At 41.5% G+C, this 24,518-nt stretch overlaps 1 protein-coding gene across 4 annotated transcripts in view; it reads right to left on the bottom strand.

Moving 5' to 3' along the window:
- Positions 1–8,406: 8,406 nt before the first annotated feature.
- The window catches only part of CD84 (CD84 molecule), a 38,328-nt gene continuing 22,216 nt past the window's right edge, over positions 8,407–24,518 (bottom strand). For 2 of the 4 annotated variants that reach the window (XM_003811873.4, XM_057302330.2), the window contains 5 exons: positions 21,200–21,451; positions 20,683–20,802; positions 18,244–18,341; positions 17,221–17,283; positions 8,407–15,625 (listed from right to left, as the gene is read on the bottom strand). In XM_003811873.4, coding sequence (XP_003811921.1) covers positions 15,560–15,625; positions 17,221–17,283; positions 18,244–18,341; positions 20,683–20,802; positions 21,200–21,451 — 599 coding nt within the window. In that variant the 3' untranslated portion in view covers positions 8,407–15,559. Of the gene's footprint in view, positions 15,626–17,220; positions 17,284–18,243; positions 18,342–20,009; positions 20,043–20,664; positions 20,803–21,199; positions 21,452–24,518 lie in introns of all 4 variants that reach the window. The other 2 variants (XM_057302332.2, XM_034938505.3) reach the window with 2 other exon arrangements.

The raw sequence follows: 24,518 nt of genomic DNA, 5'->3' as shown, positions 1-24,518 counted from the left end.
CCTGGCCGCTGTGCAATCTTCCAAGTGTGAAGTGACAGCCTTTCTGCAGGTGTACCCAACAGCTCTGAAGAGACAGCGACCATCGAGAATGGCCCATGATGATGATGGCGGTTTTGTCGAAAAGGAAAGGGGGAAATGTGGGGAAAAGAAAGAGAGATCAGATTGTTACTCTGTCTGTGTAGAAAGAAGTAGACATAGGAGACTCCATTTTGTTCTGTACTAAGAAAAATTCATCTGCCTTGGGATGCTGTTAATCTATAAACTTACCCACAACCCCGTGCTCTCTGAAACATGTGCTGTGTCAACTCAGGGTTAAATGGATTAAGGGTGGTGCAAGATGTGCTTTGTTAAACAGATGCTTGAAGGCAGCATGCTCGTTAAGAGTCATCACCACTCCCTAATCTCAAGTACCCAGGGACACAAGCACTGCGGAAGGCCGCAGGGACCTCTGCCTAGGAAAACCAGAGATCTTTGTTCACGTGTTTATCTGCTGACCTTCTCTCCACTATTATCCTATGACCTTGCCACATCACCTTCTCCAAGAAACACCCAAGAATGATCAATAAATACTAAAAAAAAAAAAAAAGATATTTGATTTGTTAATGTTTTCTCCAATTCTGTGTGTTGTCTTTTCACTCTCTTCACAGTGTCTTTTGATACTGTATAATTTTTTATTTTTGTGAAGTCTAATTTTTTTTTTTTTTTTGAGATGGAGTTTTGCTCTTGTTGCCCAGGCTGTAGTGCAATGGTGTGATCTTGGCTTATGGCAACCTCTGCCTCCCGGGTTCAAGTGATTCTCCTGCCTCAGCCTCCCAAGTAGCTGAGATTATAGGCCTGCACCACTATGCCTGGCTAATTTTGTATTTTTAGTAGAGACGAGGTTTCTCCATGTTGGTCAGGTTGGTACTGAACTCTTGACCTCAGGTGATCCACCTGTCTTGGCCTCCCAAAGTGCTGGCATTACAGGTGTGAGCTATATATATTACAGATATAGAAAGAAATATCTAGATTTCTTTTGGTGCCTGTGCCTTTATTGTCATATTTAAGAAATCATTGCCAAATGCAATGTCATTAAGATTTTCTATATGTTTTCTTCTAAGATTTTTATAGTTTTGGCTCTTACAGATAAGTCTTTGTTATGTTTTCAGTTAATTTTTATATATAGTATGTGATAGGGGTCCAACTTCATTCTTTTGCACGTAGATGTCCAGTTGTCCCAGAATGAATTGTTGAAATGACTGGCCTTTCCCTCATTGAGGGCATTTAGAGCCCTTGCCAAAGATCATTTGACTACATATTAAAGGGTTTACTTCTGGGCTCTCGACTCTATTTCATTGGTCTGTATTTGATTATTGTACCTTTGTAGTAAGTTTTGAAATCAGGAAGTATGAGGCCTCTAACTTTCTTCTTTTTTGAGACTATTTTGGCTATTTGGTGTCCCTTCAGATTCAATATGAATTTTAGTATGAGTTTTCCTATTTGTGCAAAAAAATCTTTGGGATGTGATAGGGATTGCATTGAATCTGTAGATTGTATTGCCATCTTAATAATATTAAATCCATGAACACAGGATGTCTTTCCATTTATGTATGTCTTCTATAATTTCTTTCAGCAATGCCTTAGAGCTTTCAGTGTACAAGTATTCCCCTACTTGGTTAAGTTTATTCCTAAGTATTTTATTCTTTTTGAAGTTATTGTAAATTAAATTGTTTTTCTTATTTTTTGGATTGTTTATTGTGAGTTTATAGAAATGGAACTGATTTTTACAGTTGGTTTTGTATCCTGCAACTTTGCTGAATTTTTTATTAGCCCTAAGAGTTTGTGTGTGTGTGCTTGTGTGGATTTTATACACATGAGATTATATTATCTTTAGGATTTTATATATATGAGATTATATTATCCATGAACAGAAATCATTTTGCTTCTTCCTTTCTAATTAAGATGTCTTTTATTTCTTGTTCTTGTCTAATTTTTCTAGCTAGAGCTTCTAATGCTACACTGAACACAACTGGTAAAAGTGAGCATCTTGTCTTGTTCCTAATTTGAGGAGAAAAACTTACAGTCTTTCACCATTGTATGTGATGTTAACTGTGGATTTTTAATATATGGGCTTTATTGTGTTAAAAAGTTCCCTTGTATTTCTAGCTTGTTGGATAGTTTTTATCATGAAAGAATATTGAACTTTGTCAAATGTCTTTTCTGTGTCAATTAAAATGACCAGTTTTTTTCTTTCATTCTGTTAATGCAGTATATTACATTGAATGATTTTTGTATGTTGAACTATCCTTGCATTCCAGGAATACATTTCACTGTCATGTTGTATAATCCTTTAAATATGCTGCTGAATTTTGTTTGCTACTTATTTTGTAAGAATTTTTATATAAATATTTATATAAATATTGGTTTGTAGTTTTGTTTTCTTTTAGTGTCTTTGTTTGGCTTTCATATCAGGGTAGTGCTGGTGTCACAGAGTGAATTAGGAAGTGGTCTCTTCTTGTTAAGGACTGAGTGTTTATGCCTCTACAAAATGTATATATTGAAGCTCTAACCCCCAATGTGATGATATTTGGAGATGGGGACTTTGAGAGATAATTAGGTTTGGATGAGGTCATGTGAGTGGGACCCTCATGATGAGATAAGCATACTGATAAGAAAGGAGAGACTAAAGTTCTTGCTGTCTCTCTACCACATGAGGGCATATTGAGAAGTTGGCCACCTACAAGCCAGGGAGAGTTTCACCAGCAATTGAATCAGCTGGCACCTTGATCTTGGACATCGCAGCCTTCAGAACTGTGAGAAATAAATTTCAATTGTTTAAGCTACCAAGTCTGTGGTATTTTGTCATGGAAGTCAGAGTGAATTAATATGTTTATCTTCAATGTTTGGAAGAGTTTAAGAAGGATTAGTGTAAAATCTTTTAAAACTCTTTGGTGACCAGTGAAGCCTTCTGATCCAGGACTTCTCCTTGTTGGGAAGTTGTTTTAAAATTATTTACTTAATATTCTTAGTAGTTATAGGTCTAATCAGATTTTCTATTTCTTCATGATTCAGTCTTTGTAAAAATTGTGTCTACTTCATCTATGTTATCCAATTTGTGTACAATTGTTTGTAGTAGTCCCTTCTATTCATTTCTGTAAAATTGGTTGTAGTGTCCTCATTTTCATTTCCAATTTTAGTAATTTGAGCACTCCGTCTTTTTTTCCATAACCACTCTAGCTAAATTTGCCAATTTCATTGATCCTTTTAAGTAACCAACTTTTGGGTTCATCAATTTTCTCTATTTTATCTCTGGTCTAATCTTTATTATTTTCTTTATTTTGATAGCTTTGGGTTCATAGCAGTGGCACTTTCCCACTTGAGATCTGAATTAGGTGAAATAGAGACCAGTTCTTCATGGACTCCCAAGACAGATTAGAATATTGCAAATAAGATCTGTTATGTTCCCTCCCATTCAAGAGAGGGAACTGAGAAGTGAACTCCTGCCTCCTCTAAACAAGCTTTCTGTTGGGATGAGGAGGGGGTGGGGCAAGGGCAAGAAAAATGCCATGGAACTTTTCCTACCATTTCAAAAGTGGCTTTTTCTTCATTGGGCATTTGATTGGTTGTTATAAAACTCTGACTGTTTTCCAGAGTCCCTATAAGGTTAATTCAACCATTTGGGTTTTTTTTTTTTGTTTGGCTGTTTTTTTATTACTCTAAGTTGGGGGAAAGAGAGAGTTTGGAATTTCCTAGTCCACCACTTTGCTGACATCACTCTCTCTATCTCTATACTTTTACATTGATTTTTTAAAAAATGATAGAAATGTGTTCACATATTTCTTAAGTAACTAAAAATTAATGACATTATCCAAGATCTTAGTGGATAAATAATATTCTCTCTAAAGAACCAATGCCCCTTAGAAAAATGACTGATTCTAGATGTGAGATAGCCTCTTACATGTTTTTCTTGACTCACTTTACTAACAAGGATCTTCAATACAATACAGTTGAAGAGTAGCAGTGATCTTGTATTCACTGAATACAAGAATGGTTACTTTTATCCATTTCTTTATTAAGAATGCCTCTAATGTTTCCAATAAATGTTTGCTACATATGCTGTATCAAGTTGTAAAAGTTTAACCCGAGCCAGTCATTTGCTTATTTGCTCTCAGCTCTATTTCCACCCTTCTGTGCTCTTTGTTTTTCAGAAGGTTAGAAGTCTGCAAACTACATTTATCATTTCCATTGTCAGATGGCTTCTGATTAGATTTTATCACTGGGCGGTATTGGTTAAAGTTGGATGGAAGGAATAAATTATATTTTTTCCATAATCTTGGTTTCTGGTAATGTCTTCAGTAGTGGCAGTGATAGCAGAAGATGAGTACCACTTCAGGGTTCCTGGTGTAGCAGTGCAGTTCCAGCAAGCATGTCAGAAATCTTGCTAGTGTGGTACTGGTGGGATCAGGCTTTGATGGTGGCATCTGCAGTGGTGAGTTATTTTTGTCTCCCAGAGTCTCACAGTTTTGACAAGACTGTGAACTCTTAGAATCTTGAAAGCTGGCAGCACTGATTCCCAAGACAAATTTCCATAGGGACAAAGTTCCATAGCAACTTCCTGGAATTATTAATTGCTTGGTAACCTCAGCTTCCCTGTTTTACTCCTCCATCACTTTTGGAATCAATTCCCTATATTCAACTTGCTGAGTTTTCAGTATTTAACATGGTCTCAGTTTTTTAAAATTGGATATTGACTAAAACACATGCTATTTTTAGCCTTCTTGAAAACTTTTTAAATCAGTCATGGGTATTCAGTTTTATCAAATATATATTGTAGACTATGTCAAGATGATTATTTTTTTCCCCTCCTTTAATCTGTTTGAACAGCAAATTACAATAGATGGTTTCTTAAAGATAAATCATCCTGGCACTCTAAGGATAAAATCCTACTTGGTTGCATTTTTTTTTTCTTTTAATGCATTGCTTTAAAATTGACTGAAGTTTAAGATTTTTAACATTTATATTTATAAGTGAGATTGGACTATATCAGGATGTGGCAGACTTTTTCTGCAAAGGTCCCAGTAGTGAATATTGGACTTTGTGGACCATACAGTCTCCTTTGCAACTACTCAACTCTGCTGCTGTAGTATGGAAGCAGCCATAATAAACACATAAAAGAATGCATGTTGGCTGGTTTCAATAAAACTTTATTTATGGATGCTGAAATTTGAATTTCACATAATTTTAACATGTCCCAAAATATTATTATTCTTTGAATTCTTTTCAACCATTTAAAAAATGTAAACTATTCTTAGTTCGTGGGTCAAATAAAAACAGATGGCAGACTGGATGTGGCCACATGCCATAGTTTGCTAACTCCTGGCCTATGTATTTCTTTGTGGGGGATCATCCTTATCTGGCTTTGGAATCAGTGTTATATTATAGTATTTAATGAATTTGGAAGCTTCCCACTGTTTTCTATGCCTTGGGACAGTTAAGATGACTGGGAATTATCCTTTCATTGTAGGTGATAGGACTAGTCCTTAAGACCGTCTAGGCTGGTACACTTTTGGCAATTAGACCACTGAATATCTTTCCATTTCTTTTCAGGTTAAAGAATTTCTTCTAATTATAAACTAACTTTCTCTCTCTCTTTCTTTCTCTCTTTCTTTCTTTCTTACTTTCTTTCTTTCCTTTCCTTTTCTTTTTTTCCTTTCTTTTCTTTCTTTTGAGAAAGAGTCTTGCTCTGTTGCCCAGGCTGGAGTGCAGTGGCACCATCTCAGCTCACTGCAACCTCCACCTCCTGGGTTCAAGCAATTCTCGTGCCTCAGCCTTCCAAGTAGCTGGGACTACATGTGTGTGCCACCACACCCGGCTTTTTTTTTTTTTTTTTTTTTTTGTATTTTTAGTAGAGACGGGGTTTCACCATGTTGACCAGGCTGGTCTTGAACTCCTGGCCTCAAGTAATCCACCCACCTCAGCCTCCCAATACAGGCGTGAGCCACTGTGCCAGGGCTTAATTATAAATTTTCAACTTAAAAGTTATTACATATACAAAGCCTTACACCACAGCAATCCATCGGTCCTTTCTGCCACCAGATGACATTAGCATGGACAATATAACCATTATTTGTGTTTTGGAAAGATCACTCTGGTTGTGGTGTAGAGAATGGATTGGACTGGGAGCAGGCACGACTGCAAGAGGTCAAGTGCTGTTGTCTGGGTAAGAGATGATGGTAACCTGGACTACTGTAGTTAGTGGTGAAAGAGAGGTAGATAGATTGTAGTGACATTCAGGAGTTGTGTTGGGGTTTTCAAGACCACCCCCAGATTCAGTCATTCAGTAGGAGGACTCACAAGACTCAGCATATAGCCATAGTCATGGCCGATTTATTACAGTGAATAAACACAAAGAAAATCAGCAAAGGCAAAAGGGCAAAGTCCAGAGGAAACCAGGTGCAAGCTTCTAGAGTCCTCTCATAGTGGAGTCAAACAGGATGTACGTAATTCCTTCAACAACATGTTGTGTCATGTTTGAAATGTAATCTACCAAAGAAGCTCGATGGGGCCTAGGCATTCAGGGTTTTTCTCTGCAGGCAGTAACGTAGGCACCTTCTACCTAGCATGCACCAAAATTCCAGAATCCAAGAAAGAAAGCAGATATTCAGCAAAAAACAAATTGTTGTGCCAACAGTTTAGGTACAGTGTAAGTACCTTATCAGGGAATTCTTATCAGGGAATGGTAGGAACCGTCCCAAAGTCCAAGTTCTCAGACACCAGCCAAGGGCCAACCTTATAAGCATGCCCTTCAAAGGACAGCAGTTTTAGCCCTGCTGTGTTAACTCTTCTGTGTCTCATGCATAGCAGGTAAAATCAATATTTTCTAGTGCATTTCCAACCAAGGGTTTTATAGAATCTATGAAGGTAATATACTTCAGAAATAAACAGTATACCTGGCTTTGTCGTTGATACATATGCCAAAGGATTGTAACATGCCAGCTAACGCAGTTAAAGGCTGATAAACTATTGCATCTTCAATAATTAAAGTATTACAAATTGAGGACTACTTGCACTGGGTCAGGCACTGTGGATACAAATGGTGACAAAACCACGCATGATCTGTGTCCTGATGGAACTCACAGTCCAGTGACGGAAGAGAGGAATTAATAAAATAATCACAGAGAGAAATATTTAAAGACAAAATTGAAAACTGCTGTAAAGGCAAGAGGTGTTGTACTATGAGCGCAAAACACGGGCATCAGATATGGCCTGGAGGAACAGGGAAAACTTCCCCCAGGAAGGGACGCTTGAGCTTATCCCAGAAGAATGAATGGGCATTGTGTGAATGAGTGAAGCTGTGTATTGGAGGTAGTGAGGGTAAGGAGGTGGAGGTAATTTCAAGCTGAAAGTCCTATGGCTAATGTGTAGATGAAATGAAATGAAATGTGCCAAACCTCAGAAAGCACTGGAGAAACACTAGCGAAATTTATCTTCTCAAACGGTTGCTGTATCTGCCTACAGAGTTTCTACACAGGGACTCCGAAATTCTACATGGGTAGCAGTCAATTTCAACCCCACAAGAAAATGTAGGTGGGGAGCTGGAAGACCAGGCTTATCTGCAAACGCTGGCCCAGAACAGAGCAGCTGTGGCCTCTGATAAGCAGGGAATAGAGGAAGTGGTTTTGTCTCAGGCCTAAAAACCATTTGCTATCTCACAGCGCCTGTTAGTAAGTCACCTCCCCTTCAGTGTTTACCAAACATTCTGAGGCCCTGCACCTACAGTTCTGTGGAAACCACAACCTCATTCTCCTCAGTTAAAAGCCCAGTCTTTTTATCCCTTTCCTCCAAGTGGCACTATGGGTGACACAGAGAATTTCTACTCTCCAATTTGGGACTCGGACTCTGAATGTGGTTTCCAGGACTCTCTTCCCTCTTCTGATATGTGGGTGCCAATCCAAATTCAGTTCAACAAATACTTACTAAGCTCTGCTAGGCATTGGCTCCTGTGATAGGGCACTGTGAGTGAAAAATGAATAAGACAAAGCTTCTTCCCTGGAGGGAGATGACCCCCAAAACGTGATTTAAGTCCTCAATTTCCTCTCTCTAGGTTGACCAAGGCAGAACTCTCTTCTCCACCTTAACCAAGCACCTCTGCTGCCCTCCGGGTTTTTTCTGTTTCTGGCATTTGTCCTTCCTGTCTCTAGCTTCTCAGTCTCCTCTCAAGGTCCCAATCATCTCTCTACATCAGCTTTTATTTTTTTCTTTGTCTGTCTTATATCCTCAATCCCTTGGTCTCTTGTGTCCACTCAGGGCCTGGGTTTTCAGACGGCACAGGGCTTTTATCATGTGGACTGTCTCCTTTGCTGTTTCATCTGTTTACTTCATTTTTGTTGCTCTCAAAAACCAAAACAAAGTAAAACACAAAATAGATGCATTATAAAATAATATTTATTGTGTCCTGCTGAAATGGAGCTTGTAGTCTCATTTCTTAGGCACTTACAAGGTAAAATTTATGAACCATACTTTATTAATGGACATTTACAAATGCCTGAAATAAAAGGTGACTTGTAGAGGGGATAATATATCTTATTGCAAACATGACACCTAGCTTCTGGAATACGGTTAGTGGCATTTGCCACTAGTGAGCATAATTTCCATGTTCAAATGAATAATGAACTAATCAAAAAACTTTTTTTTGAGGAACTGAGGCACTCAGACAGAAAACACAAAATTAGGCACTCAGACAAAAAGCAACTTATTAGCCAGTTGGAGAGAGAGCTAAGAAATACCATATCTATATAATTATCAGAGAATGTGATAAAAAGCTACTACTCTGTACTTGTGTGCCAAATGCTGTAAAAGTATAAATAGAGGGCTATATATTTCGCTTTGGACGGGAGGTTTTAGAAGGCCGCACAAGAGGGATATTCAGTCTGATGCTTGATGTAGACAGAAAGGAGAGAAGGGCATCCCAGACAACATGGGCAAAGGCATGGGAGGATTTGGTGGGTGTGTGGGCCCATGATAATTCTGTGTGGCTGGAGCCTAGGGAGCAGGCAGGAGACAGCCTGGAAGGTCTGATGGGTCAGATTGCTAAGGAGTGTGGTTCCCCAGGAAAAACATTTTAGTGTGGAAGTGAAGTGATAAGATCCTCATTTTAGAAAGATTGCTCTTTATGTAATAGCAACCCAGGTAACACGTGATAAAGCAATGATCTGAGGGAGTGAGCATGTAGAGGGAAGGTGTGTTAGAGAATTAGGCCGATTAAGGGCACATGCCTGAGAGGAGCCATATAGAGAAGTTGGAATTGACAGGACCTATTCTCTGACTAGATGTAGAGGGGATCTGGGGTGACAGGGAGAATGAAGGAGCCAAGGATGAAAAAGTTTTCTGCCTTGGGTAGCTGCTGATTGGTGAAGCAGTGAAGAATAGCAGTTCTGCACCCAGCCCCTGGAGTTGAATCCTGGCTTTTCTATTTACTAGGATGAGCTACTGTGATTCAGCCTTAAAGACTTCACCTTTCTGTGACCCAGTTTCCTACTTTGTAAAAGAGAGCATGGTTGTATCTTCTTCAGAAGGCAGATGAGATTTAATGTTTCGTATGGACTTTAAATGAGTAAATGTAAAACAGGACAGGGAATAGTACATAGTAGGCACTGGATAAATGTTAATTATTTTGATTATGGTGGATCATTAGCATAGGAAAAACACAAGGAAAGCAAGTTGGGAGGTCAGAAACAGACCTGTGAGTTCGATTTTGGACACACTAAACTTGAGGTGACTTCTGACATCTATGCAGAGATGACCCATAAACTATTGGAAATACAAGTTGTAAATGAAAGAGTTGAGATTATGAGCATTTAAAAATTCTCTGATGAATAATCTATGTAATTATTTGCCTACAATAAGAACTTATAAGAAAAATATTTCTCATTTGCAAAGATTTGGCCATTTTCCAGTCTCAGAATTGATCCGTCCCAAACCCAGAGACTTGTACAGGGCTGTTGAGAACTCTCTGGGCAATCAGCCAGCAACAGTTAATAATTATCATCCATTCCTTTATGAATTCCCAAAGTCTGCAAGTCTCTAGAGAATGTATTAGTCATTACTTTCCTCCCTCAAGTCAGAATTCAGGACTTTTTTAATGGTCCTTTGTTGAAATGTATTAACACTTTCATATGTTTTGAAAAATTACTGGACCCCTCACACTTGGATGGGGGCTTATTTAAGTCTAAACATGCACAGTTGTTTTTTTTTAACCACTAAATTGTTCAGCACAATTCCCCAAATTCTTATCTCTTCTTTTGTTTCTGTTATTTTTGTGATTTTTAGTAGTGGAAATTTACAGTTTCTCTCATTTTATATTAACTCATCAGAATGTTTATGACCTGAAACCCCTGCCTGTCCAAAATGCATATAGAGAGCTCTATCCAACCTTCTTTAATTAAATGGGCATTTTCAGCAGGAAAGTTGAGTGGTTATCCAGATAGCAATGAAATTAATATATTAATATATTTACTTTGAGCTGCTTTTAGTACCTTAAAATATTAGTATATGCAAATATTCATTCAGTAGATATTTGTGGTCCACCTATTATGTGTCAAGCAAAGTGCCAGGTGTGTGTACACCTAAGGCCAAGTACCAGGTAGGGGGAATCCACAGGAGGTAAAAAGGGGCCACATGGCAGAGTACAAGTGCATGGCCCTTGGTGACAAGAAGTCTTGAGTTCAAATACTGTCTTCCCAGCTTTCCAGATTTGCCAAGGTATTCATATGTCAGCCTTAGTGTTAACTGGAAGAATTAATTTCTACTTTACAAGGCTGTCATGAGTATTGACAACAATGTATGAAGCATCTAATTTAGCAGTTGGTATACAAAATAAGCCCTCAATGATTCTTACAGGCTCCCTATCTTCAAGGAGCTCTCCATTATTATTTATTATTATTATTATTATTATTTAGGTATATCCCCTGTTCTCTCAGTCTAACTGGGGAGGCAGATATAGCATCAGGTAAGTAGACTGTGGTATAATAACGGGGGGAACAAACATTGCTTATAACAAAATATATCTGAATAAGGAGGGATGAGAGTTAAAAGTTTGATATATAACATTAATTTTGCATAATACTAGCAGCATTTCTGTTGTAAGAAGCTTATTTCATGAATTTAGATTAGCATCTTCTGAAGATTTCAGGCCTAGAACAGCTTATAAAAAATTTCCCGAACTTTGCCATGCACAGGCACATTCCTGTATGAGCAACACCTCATTTAATCCCCACATCAACCTTAAAAGATAGGCACTATTATTATCCCCATTTTACAGATGGACAACCTGAGGTACAGCGAGGTTAAAGTAACTTGCCTAAGGTCACATGACTAAGAAACCAGGATGCAGACCCAGGCACTCTACTGTCAGAGCCCACATTTATGACCACTCATTATATTTCCTCTTATTGTCTTTGTTCTTCAAACTTTTTTTTTTTTTTTTTTTTTTTGAGACGGAGTCTCACTCTCTCGCCCAGGCTGGAGTGCAGTGGCGTGATCTCGGCTCACTGCAACCTCCACCTCCCAGGTTCAAGTGATTCTGTTGCCTCAGCTTCCTGAGTAGCTGGGACTACAGGCACGTGCCACCATGCCCGGCTAATTTTTTTGTATTTTTAGTAGAGATGCGGTTTCACAACGTTGGCCAGGCTGGTCTCGAACTCCTTGTGATCCACCCACCTTGGCCTCCCAAAATTCTAGGATTACAGGCATGAGCCACTGCGCCTGGCCTTCAAGCTTCATTTTACAATCAGTAGAGGCTGTCACTAATTATTGAGAAAATTTATACAAATCAAGGGAAATTCAGAGAAAAGTCAAACAGAAGAAAAATAATGAGTCTGGAAGAAAATATAGCCCAGCCATTCCTTCTCTCCAGGCAGGACCTAAGAAGTGCTCTCTGTGGACACGGCCCAAACCAGACAGGCCCGTTCCTGCCTGTGCCCGATTTCCAAGCTGGCCCAACCAGGCTATTCCCTCATAGCCTGTGTAGTTTACAGTGTTCTACAGATTTTTAAAATCATATTTTAAACAAGCTTCACTTTCTTCTTCTAAGAATCATGAGCTGCAACATTCCTCATTTTCTCAGTTGAGTCCCTCAGTAAAGCCCAAGGTGTCTGCAGGCAGAAGGACTGTCCTGACCTACTAGAACTTTCCACCAGAGGGCTCTGTCTCTGAGACTTCCATTTTGATGCACATTTTTAAAAACTGGCACACTTTGGTCTGATACAAGATCCTGTTCCATGATGCTTTGATTTTATAGACCTCTTGGTCACAGTCTAGTTCATCTGGAAAGTTGTGGAGGGGAAAATAAGATCACATGCATTTTACAGAAGGAAAATCTAAGAACTAAGACCTAGAGAGAAGGGTGAACAGATAACGTGTTCATGAATCAGGAGATTCATAGCAGAGAAACTGAGAGGAGAGACAAGAGTAGGGTGTCCTGAGTCCAAAGGCCACCTTCAGAATTCCTGGGCTCTGGCTTCATCCCAGGTTTGCTCTTCTGGAAGACCTAACAGATCTAACCTGCTTCTGATTTTTACTTTTGACAATATGCATAGGGGCATTAGGACACTAGTAATTTTACTTGAGTGAGCATATTAGGAAGAGGAAGAGGGCAAGTTAGAGAATAAAGATGTTTGGGAATGAGTCTTCAACGCATCCACAGAGTGAGGAGTGGTTTTATTTTAGGATAAACGCAGCCTGTTCAGTGTCACTTTGGAATTCCTCCATCCTTTATGACCAAGCCTCTTTCCTCCTTCCTGCACGTCTCTTCTTGGGGTGCTGTCTTTCACCTCCTTACAACTGGTTAGGTGCTTCAGCTGACCTCTTAGTTGGTCTGCCTAACTCTGAAAGTCTTCTCCCTCCAAAGTGCCTTTACACTAGGAACAGCCTCTGATGTATGCATCCTGATATTATTTTATTTTTATTTTTTGAGACATGGTCTCACTCTGTTGCCCAGCCTGGAGTTCAGTGGCAGGATCTCAGCTCACTGCAACCTCCACCTCCCAGGTTCAAGCAATTCTCCCACCTCAGCCTCCCAAGTAGCTGGGATTACAGGTGTGCACCACCACGCCCAGCTAATTTTTTTGTATTTTAAGTACAGATGGGGTTTCGCCATGCTGGCCAGGCTCCTCTCAAATTCCTGACCTCAAGTGATCCGCCCACCTTGGCCTCCCAAAGTGCTGGGATTACGGGCGTGAGCCACCGTGCCCAGCTGCATCCTGATATTTAATGCTTGCCAGAATTTGATTGCACCATGCTTATTGGCTTCTATCTTTTTTTTTTTTTCCCGAGATGGAGTCTCACTCTGTCTCTCCCAGGCTGGAGTGCAGTGGTGTGATCTCAGCTCACTGCAACCTCCACTTCCTGGGTTCAAGCGATTCTCCTGTCTCAGCCTCCAGAGTAGCTGGGACTACAGATGTGTGCCACCACACCTGGCTAATTTTGTATTTTTAGTAGAGATGGGGTTTCACCATGTTGGCCAGACTAATCTCGAACTCCTGACCTCAGGTGATCAGCCTGCCTTGGCCTCCCAAAGTGTTGGGATTACAGGCGTGAGCCACCACCCCAGCCGGCTTCTGTTTATCTGTAATTCCCACATGTACAATGTAGTGAGGAAAACAAATAATTAGTTATGCTGTAAGGCTGAATGAGATGAGTTTTAGTGACAGAAGGACCAAAGAGGAAAAAACAGCAGTGTGAAAAGATCCCTGATTAATTTTGATTCCTGATACCAGGGAAAGCTTTACAGAAGAGGTACCTTTTGAGGTGGGCATTGAAGGACATGTAAATGGACATGGGGTGAGGGCACACATCTGGCTGGGACACTCTGCCACACATAGGCAAGGGACTGTGAGCATGCATGGTGCATCTGGAGAGGTGCTCTGAATACACCCCACTGATCCAGGCCCCTGCTCATTTTTCATGCTTCTCTCACTTGGAGGCCCTCTGTCTTCCTCATTCTCTATCCAAATTTCATCCATCCTTCAAGGCCCAGCTTCAGCCCTTCCCCCTCATAAGGTATTTTTCTGACTGTTCATGCTATTACTTGCAGCTGCAGTTCAGCGTTAACTGTAGTGTCTGTGCTGGAATTGTCTCCTGAGCTACACAAGAGCAGACATTATGCACATCTTCTACTTTGGGGCCTTGCAGCTCCTAACATAGTGCTAATGGTAGTTGGTGCTAGATGAGTCTATGGATTCATTTACTGGGACTGATGTCTTTATCTGCCTAATTGCAGCCCATTGCTGTCCAGCCTAGGACTATTCACTGGGATTTAGGAGTTAGCCGATTATATTTGCTAACACATAAGGGAAACACTTCCTTAAATGATCATATGAATGTCTTGCTCAGTTGTGAATGATTCTTCCTCATTGCGGAGAGTTAATGCCTGTGTAAGCTGGCTGGTGGTCTGTTTGTGGGGCATGCCAGGGTGGCAGCACTCCGCCTCAGCTTAAACTCTAGTTCTCTGAGTCTTTGGAACTGGGATGAACCCAGTGTCATCATCTGCACCATCATCTCCCAAGTTCCTCCTGGAGAATGACTCTGCTTCTTGCAAGGTCTTCTATTTTGATGGTTGGATTATACCCAGTTCCCCAGAAGTGTGAGAAATATAAGCTGGTCAGTTCCTTTTGGAGAGTGGGAATACTGGGCATGGCTGCTTCTTCTGCTGAGGCTGCTTGGAGTGATACAGAAGGAAATCTTGGCCAGAAAGAAAATCCTATAAGGCTTCTGAAGTAGCACTCCAAGAAAAGTGTCCCAGCAGTCTCTAGACCCTGCAGAAAGAACATTTTCCAACACTCCATTTGGAGAGTGTGTCTACATGGCTGAGAGCCACAACTCTGACAGAGACCCACACAGCACTGTCATCTGTGTTTGGACTTACTAAGCCTGTTGTGCCCTGCACAAAGATTCCCAGACAAAGGGATGAGTGTGCTTATATGCAGCCCACATTCTGCTCTCCAAGCCATGCACTCGGGGGAAGGGCTGCATCTGCCTCAAGTGAAGGGTACGTTTTCCTAATTTGCTCAAGATGCGTGGTGAAGGCCACGCACCAGGGATCTTCACACATACTGACTGTGAGCAGAGCATCTTGGCTGGTGTGCCATGGCCTATTACAGGTGAGCAAAATATCGATCCCCTTCTCCCACAGTTACTGGGCAGGGTTGTTACCTCCAGTCACAAGAGGCCTCTAGTCATATGCAGCTTCCAGAAGTGAGCAATCTTGATTGTTTATCCCAGTGTGCCATAAAAATATTATTTTCTACATGTGCTATGATGGGAAGAAGTTTGGGAAAACTATACTAGGTAATCTGCTTTGTCATTCATTCAGAAGGGAGTCATTTCAGGAAGGGTATGCATCCATTTGTCCATTTAGGCACAAGCTATGCCCAGCAGAAGGTTTCCTGCTTTGCTTACAGGCTGAGATGTGGCAGTTTGCAATCTCCCAGTAAGAGCTGGGCAGACAAGATCTGGATCCAGGGAACCTGCCAGTATTGGTGGTTGTAACTCAGTTTCCAGAGGGAGAATTCAGCCCAGCAGCCTAGATCACAATTTCATAGCTTGAAGTCCCAGGAGGTTTACTGTCCTGTGTGCTGGCTTTCCCCATCTGTGCATGAGAGAAGCGTGAGAAAATGTTAACTGAGAGGTGCTGCTGGGGAACTCCAGTCCTGCAAGTTCCCAGAGGAGTTAAGCAAATGGCATGGGGGGATGCCTTAGATTTGCCTCATGCTGGGGAAATCTGGGGTAGCAGGGCCTTGTTCTTTGCTGAGTCCCTCATGTCTGCTCCAGCTACCCCCCATTTGGGAGGCCCTGAGCAATTAACTTCTTAGCCCAGAAAAGAGCAATGGGAGGGAATGGGGGCGGGGGCATATTTGGAATGGATTTTGATTATAGGCTTGAGGCAACATTCAGGTTCGAGCTACCTGCATTCCTTGTTCCTAGTTGACCCCTAGTTTTTTTGTATCCCAATAACTCCACTTTCACCTATACATAGTGGGGACTCACTGCCAGCATCTCCTGTGCTCTAGGCATTTAGAGGGCTGCAAACAATCTTCCCATTGGTTTGAGGAGTCTTAGGTTTTCAATTAAATACTGACCCAATAATTGTTATCTAACTTGTCTTTAAGGATTTATCCTGAGATGTCACAATCCAGGATTCCACGATTAATCCCTCGAATTTTATCTCCTTCTAAGTTAAGTTACTCTTGTTCCTCCAACTCTCCTTGAGATCCCGGCACAAATATGCTGGGCACCCTGACCCTCACTTCTTGCCTGTCCTCCTTTTCTTCTGCTCTTCTTTCCTCATTCCTCCCCTTCTTTTTCTTTCCCTCCTTCCCTCTCCTGATCACTAAGAAAGTAAATGTCCCTCTATCTGGTTGTCCAGTCCATTTGGCTTATCTTTTCAAGCAAACTGCCCTGTGCTTCAAGTCCTCCTTAAAAGGAAGTAGCACTGCCCTGCTCGTCGAGCTCATAGATGTCCTCCCTATTGCCTTATAGGATCACTCTCAATTCGTATTCAGTTTAGCTTCCTGCTTGGTAACTCAGCTATTAAACAGGAATACTTAGAAAACATGATTCTTTAAGCAACCCTAAAGCTGTCCTGATTGTAGCAGCAGTGAGGACCTTCAGATAGTGACAATCCCTCCTTAGATCCCCAAAATTTAAAGTCCTGTCAGAGGGCTTTGCATATGACAGAGAAGGACATAAGGCACAGGCATAAGGCACAAGGCACTTGACACTACAAATGGTTGTGCCGGCTGCGTGTGGTAAAAGAGCAGCTGAGGGAGCAAATGAACTGAAATTCAGCTTCTGCTCCATTGCACCCATCTGGGCATCTGGCATGGGCCTGTGTTTGCTCAGAGGGAAGCACCTGTTTTCTCATTTTCACACTGTGAGCTAGCAGTGACCCCAGGTATTATACGGGATGGAGTTCCCATACCGTAGTTCAGAGGCATAGGGACTTCTGCATTTGAAGGGTGGGATCAGCATCCCAAGTAAGATAACTCGTGGATGGCCATTGACCTAGGGAGTGGGGCTTTGTGCATGGGTGGAAGTACATATAGACCAAAAACCTAGGCAGTGGGTCCTGAGAACTACAAGGAGTCCCAGGGGAACTAGCTAGCCCCTGGTTGGATGGACCGGGTGCACCAGAATGGCTGGAAGAGATAGGAAAGCAAGGATAAAAAGCCAGAAAGGGGTTACCTTATCAGCAAACTGCACTTCGGAATAAACTGTGTTCACTGGCTCTTCCTTGGAGGGAAGCACCTGTAAAACACACATCTTCCCCTCAGTGAGGGAGCCCAGGCCCAATCTTACAAGTCCCCTTTCCTAATTCTGCCTCTACCCACCATCCTTCCCTGGTCCCACATTTACTAGGTGGCCTCCCCTTTGGCCTCAGTTCTGCCTCCATCCAACTCTGGAGAGGCTTAGGATCAGGAAGGGATAAGGTGGGGGTGAATGGGTAGCAGTTGGGCAGGGTCTCGGGGGTGAAAAACCTCAGGGGCCAAGAGGAGGGATCCCATGGTTCAGGATGAGTCCTGCTCAGTCAGGATTTTAGCTTTCCATGGGCTCTATGGATCCAGCTGCCCTATCAGTCCAAGCACAGCGCTAGACTGACCAGGCAGACCTCAGTCTCCCCCTTGATTCCTTGCAGACTTTAAGGAGGCAGGCTGGTGGGGACACAGGAGAGGGTGATCCAGGGTGGAGGGGAGGGAGGGGCAGGCAGGTAAAGGGCGGATGGGAGGAGGGGTGTGGAACAGTGACTCTGAGTCTGAGGAAAGCAAGCTGCTGCTGCTAGACCAGGAGGGGCATTCAAGGGAACTTGTCTGTCAGTTCTGTTGCCTCGTAGCCCCCTTAGCAACCTGTTCACCACGTTGGTAGTCACATAGCAGCCCTCACCTCACTCCAGTAGCTCCTCTGTTGTGTGGCCCCTCTAGGGGGCGCCTTGCTCCTAGTCATGGCTCATCTAACCTGGAGCCGGGCCCACTGTGGGACACTCAGTGCCTCAGCCCATGGAGGCTGCCATGGGGTGACAATGGGTCACGTTTCTGTCCTCATAGAAAGATCCGTGGCATCACTTCCCTGACATGGTATTTCCTGGTTGGAACCTCTGGACTCTTGGCCGTGGCTGCTTTCTAGACAACAACAAGCAGAGGCAATGGCTGCCCATGACTCCCTGTCATGGAGATGGTGGCACAGGGGTGTCCATGAATTGCATCAGCTCACCTTGGACTGCAGGATTTCATCATAGATTCTGGACTCTGCTGGCTGGGTGTTCCTTGAAGCCATGATATATGCGTATATGGTTTTCTTTGAGGCAGCATCTGTCTCACAAATAAATATAGACCCACAGTCTGTGAAAGGTGGTTTTTTTAGCAATGATCTATTCCAATGTTCTCTTTTTAAGATGAAGAAAGGAAGCCGCCAGGGATTAAATGGCTGCCATCCTTTGAAATGGATGCTTGGATCCTCAGAATGTCTCAGGAGTCACTTGGCTGAGGCCTCACCCACAGGTCAGTGGGAATTCTCTTCTACTCTAGAGTCCAGATTAGGCCAAAGACAATTTCCCCAACCCCTCCCTGTGTGGCCAGTCAAATGTAGCTGTTCCACCCAAGAGCTCCCTTCATGTTTCTGACACTTACCACTGACTGTCTTGCATGGCTAGTTGACTTTCCATGTCACGGGCTTAGTTTTTTAACTTGATTGATTCTTTCTAGTTATATACTGTTTTACATTCTTTTGGTGCAGACCTTGCTGTAACCATCTCAATGTTAAGCCCATAGTAGATGTTTCATGAACATTTATTGCTTGTTTGATTGATTCACAGTCTGTTTTTGTTTGTTTTTGAGACAAGTTCTCACTCTGTCACCCACGTTGGAGTGCAGTGGTGCACCACCTCATGGCTCACTGCAACCTCTATCTTCTGGACTCAAGTGATCCTCCCACCTCAGCCTTCTGAGTAGCTGGGACCACAGGTGTGTGCCACCACACCCAGCAAATTTTTTGTATTTTTGGTAGAGACAGGGTTTCACCATGTTGCCCAGGTTGGTCTTGAACTCCTGAGCTCAGCTGATCCACATGCCTTGATCTCCCAAAGCGCTGGGATTACAGGCATGAGCCACAGCACCCTGCCAGTTCACACAGTTAATAAACATTTATTAAGCACCTTCTATGTGCCAGGCTCTGTGTGAGGCCCCAGAGAAGAAAAGACAGTAGACAAGTCTTTCCTTTTAAGAATGTATAGGCTAGAAGAGACATTCACGTCAGTGTACTCCTTTGCTTTGGTACTAACACAGAACATTTTAGGGTCAAGGTGAAAAAAGAAGGCCAGAATTTTGGGCCTTCATAATCCAGGGCACCAACATACCTACAAATAACAGGTCTGAGCTGAGCAGTATTACAGGGCTCCAACATTCAGAGTTTAGTCCTATCACTTATTTGGTGAGTATGAGACAAACTGAGTGCTCTCTCTTGTCTCATTTATAGATGCAAAGAATAGCCCTTTCTCTTCCCAAGAGTCAGTGAGGGATTGAAGACAATATCTCTTTGAGGGACCTTGCAGATCACCTGTGGTTCAAGCAGGCTGTGCCTTCTCCCCATTGTGAGGCCATTTGAGCATGGCACACGTCACAAATCCCCTTCCCCCTAGAATGCCTCCTTCGTACCATGCCCCAGGCCAATCAGTTATCAGTATACTAGCTAACATTTATCAAGTACTTACTATGTACTTGGAATTGGGCCAAGTATTTTGTATTTCTAATTCCACTTAATCTACTTAATAAGTATATACAGCACACCTTATTACTGTGAATATTTTACAACTGAGAAAATGGAAGCTTACAATGATAAAAAAACCGGTAGCTGATAAATGGTCAAGCTGGGACTTTCACGCCTAGACTGACTGCAAATCACGTGCTTAGTTTAACCACTCTGTTGGGAACTCCCCATCCCTCCCAATTATTATTCAAGGAACTTTGTGGCTGAGAACTTACAAGGGTTCTTAGTGAAGGTGTTCAAGCAGGAACCTGAGGAATCAGACCCAAAGGAGAGTCAGGAACATGGAAGCAGAAGTTCCATGTTTTTTATTGTGATTGGTGGGAAAAGGAAGTTGTTGGGTGGACATGGGATGTGGGTGAATCGGAGGGTATAATGATTCCTTGAGGGTCTAAGATCAGATTTTCTGAATAGAGAATGGCACAACTACAGAATGATCCAGAGGGATTCAGAGGGACCTAGTGACAACCATGGAGTACAGGATTAGTATATGTTTCTCAATGACTCTCCAATAGTCATAATCAAAATACAATGAAATTGGAAGTGACCCTAGAGATCCTCTAGTCCAAACATTTCACATGTGAGGGTCCTGAGCTGGAGAGGTGAACACACTCGTACAGTGAAGCACAGCTTGTTCATGTATGTACTAAGCTCGAACCCATGTTCTGGGCCCACCAGCTACTGGTGATCTCAGGAATGGATTCTGAAGACCATTCAGGGTAATGTCATACCATCCTCAGAGCCATCATTCTGGGAGGTGGTGGGGTGGAGATTGGAAAAAGGCAGATTCCCTGGAACAATGGACCTTTCAGCTAAACCTTGGATAAATGGCTTCAGTCCCAGGAGGAGAGAAGGTGAGTTTCCACATTTTACCTTCTGGGAAAATCCTACCTTGTCTTCTCTTGAACAAACGGAACAAAAACACTGAAGACAGAATGAGAACAAGCAGAAAGAACATAGCCAGCACGCTCAGCAACCCGGTGTGGTGAGTACGGAAGCCCATTGCCATGTCTGGAAATAGAAGATGCAGTGAGTCTTGATTCTCAGGAAATAGGCCCAAGAGGCTGGGCAGGTTTGCCCACAGTCAGGGGCATTATGAAAATTGGGTGTCCTCCGAAGGAGTGCCAAAGCTCCTAGGGAAACTAAACTTTCTGCTATTAAAAGCCAGGATGAGAAATTGAATCAGAGAGTTGATCAGGGGCTGCCACAGAACACCCAGAAATGTCTAGCATCTCTCAGAAGGCTTTGGCCTCTTTCCCAGTAGGCTTCTTGGGAGGTGATGCCCTCAGTGACCAGGCCAAAGATAAAGGAAGCACATCTCCCTAGAGAATGTGGCCCACGTTCAGACCTTGCAGCTCCTCAGAGTGATCTCTGAGACTCACCAGGAGAGATGGGCAGAGCTGGTTACCTGCACAGAGCTGCCGGGCAGAGATGGACTCAGAATTGTTGCTGACAGGGTTCTGGGCTGTACACGTGTAAGTCAGCTCTTGGTCCTCAGGAGTCTGGAAGATTTGAAGGACATTACCCTCTTCTCCCAGGGGACTCCAATTGTATGTCACATTCTTTTCTTCTTTCTCTACAGAGCATGTCAGTGTGACATTACAGGTGCTGTTCACAGATGCCATTAAACTCTGTGTAATTTTTGGTTTCCCAAGCCGACCTGTGGGGGCAAACACATGAGCCAGTAGTGAGCTGGAGCTGGCTTGTACTAGTTTGTGGGAGCCAATTGTTAAATTCTCAGAAATTTGCAAGCCATCATTAAAAATTAAATTATAAAAACATAAATAAATTATGTTAAAAATAAAGATAATAAATCCTCAAAACTCATCACTTTCTAATCCTTTTTTTGACATTTTCCTGCTGTCTATGCTCTCGAGGTTATCTACATCTATTGTATCTGTCCTTTGTTAACAGAGTATCTGTCTTTCTAATTCTGCATGTCTTAAAATCAGCCATGGTAGGAGTATTTACCCCATAGAAATTTGCAATTGCTATAAGCTAGGACTCGATTTACTGTTTTGATGATTGTTGCTCTAGACTTAAGATAGCAATGGAGGAATGCAGATGAAACTTAAAATTGTATAATATCTGTAGCCATTACATTGTGAATAGCACAAAAAATAGGAAGTATTCTTCTGGTATTTGGAAACCATTATCCAATTCAGCAAAGAAGTCGCTCGTGTCATTGATAAACAAATGAAGCTCCAATATATATGTCTTTGTTGAATCACTTTTTTCTTATTATTTAACTGAAATGAAAATATCAACCGATGTTTGTGTTGGAACTATACTCATACATCAATTACAACTATAAGCTGATTAGGGATATAAATGCTTAGCAAAAATCAATGAAAGCATTCTGTAAGAATAATTGGAATTTATCCTCTAGTGCCCTCTCAGCAAAATAAATTCTATATAGAATTTACAATAAAGACTATTATATATTTATTATCATTAATGAAACTGTGTGCTACACATCCTTCAAGTCAATAAAATTTGTACTAAACATAAATTTTATATATATATGAATACACACACCCAATTAAGAGCTAATTAAATATTTATCAGCACACAACTACATGAAATAATCTTTTTTTTTTTTTTTGAGACGGAGTCTCGCTCTGTCACCCAGGCTGGAGTGCAGTGGCATGATCTCGGCTCACTGCAAGTTCCGCCTCCTGGGTTCAAGCCATTCTCCTGCCTCAGCCTCCCGAGGAGTAGCTGGGACTACAGGTGCCCACCACCACGCCTAATTTTGTTTTTGTATTTTTAGTAGAGATGGGGTTTCACCGTGTTAGCTAGGATGGTCTCAATCTCCTGACCTTGTGATCCACCCGCCTCGGCCTCCCAAAGTGCTGGGATGACAGGTGTGAGCCACCGCACCCAGCCGAAATAATCTTTAAAATTTTTTTTCATTCTGTTTTCTGGTGTATGTATATTTTCTTTATTTTTTAAAAACTATCCACGGTGGAAAGCTATAATTTCTTTAAAAGTTCATTAAAATGTTTTTACTTAAACAATCAAAAAGTAAACTATAAAAGTTGAAGGCTAGTAAAGGGTTACTAAAGAACAATAATAATTCAAGTGATAGCTAGGACTGGAGCTGGCATGGGGAAGCGTTAAGGTCTTTTCTTTTACCAGGAATAAGAAAATGAGCACATTTGGAGTTAATAAGTTCAGCGCCCTCTCAGCAAAGTTGCTGTGGTGGGGTTTGTTTCTTCCACTTGTAGCTATGTGAGGAAGGGAATAGAGGAGTCAGAAGGAACTGGTGCACAACTTTCTAATTAATGTGGAGTCTAGAAAGGCAATAAATTCAGAAGTGTAGACACAAGATATAAGAACCATTATCTTGCGTTTGTGAAGGAACTCAACATGAACAGTAAGAAGCTGTAAAAATGTTTGATTCCAAGCTAGCCAGAAATTCTGGTCCTAACAATCTTTCAGAGGGATCTATTCCATATTAGAATTAGTGAAGACTTGGAATAAACCCAAAACAAGTTTGGGGTACAGACCTGGATTAACTATAATAGTGACTGATACAATATCAATTAGTAGAAAGTGAACAAAATTTTGTGTGTGTGCGTGTGTGTTTCTTTAGAAATTTGATTTACAAAAATGCCTAGGGAGTGCTTGGTGTTTACCAATTTTTGGGGGTAGGTGTTGAGGTAGGGGACAGTGGTAAAGAAGAGGATCCCATCTCACTTTTCTCAGCAGGAACAGAGGTGTTACCTGCACAAAGATGCTGGGAAGAGAAAGTCAGAGTCATGGCTGACAGATCTTCATCCTCCCAAGCCAAGATTGTGGAAGCCACTGGAGACCTGGTTCAGAATCCAGGCTCTACTGCTCTCTAGCTATGGAATAATGGAGAAGATATACAGATTCATGGAGCTTCAGCTCCCTTATTTATAACATGAGGGTAAAAATTTTTCCCTAAATACAATTGTTGTGAGGTTTAAATGAGATTTTGAAGATAAAGATTATTCTAATTACCTATTTACTTATCTATCATCTATCTGTCTGTCTATGCTGGTATGCACATTAATTATCTATGGAAGACACAGAATAAGCTGGCTACAGCCACTGCCTCTGAGAAGAGAGAGTTACATCTCATTGTATTATCTTTTGCTCTTTTTGTGCACACAGTGCTTAAATATGTATAGTCTATATATTTTTAAAATAGATATTAGAATGCCAAACACATAAATGGTGTTCAATAAATGTTAGTTTCCTTCTCTTTATTTTCCCAGCTAACTACCCATAAGGTACAGATTTTATTGTATATACAGTACAGCTTTCTCTAAGATATTACTGTACTGTGTCCTAATTGCACGTGGTAGAAGACTTTCTGAAGATTGGGTAGGCAAAATTAAACATATAAAGGGTTAAAAATGAATATCTTAAAATTGAATACCATCTTTATTTTCTCAGCTAAAGTTCTCGAATGAGTTAAATATTTTCTAAAGGGTTGACATTTGGGTATGGCTCTTTGACTACATTATTCAAGCCTAGTTCAGAGCCTTCTTCATCTAGGAAGTCCTTCATAATGAGATTTTTTTTAAGGGATAAGGATTAAAAAATTAATGATTACTAGTTATTGAGCATTTACTTTAAGGCAGGCACTATACTAGGAGCTCAACTACCATTATCTCATTTAATACCATCAATTACGATCTACATTCTATAAGTCAGGAAACTTTGGAACAGAGAGGTTAAACAACTTGCCCAAG

The sequence above is a fragment of the Pan paniscus genome, chromosome 1 (assembly GCF_029289425.2).
Source record: "Pan paniscus chromosome 1, NHGRI_mPanPan1-v2.0_pri, whole genome shotgun sequence".
In the NCBI taxonomy this organism is placed as follows: Eukaryota; Metazoa; Chordata; class Mammalia; order Primates; family Hominidae; genus Pan; species Pan paniscus.
Note: the sequence above shows the minus strand (reverse complement) of the source record. Positions and strands in the feature narration are given on the sequence as shown.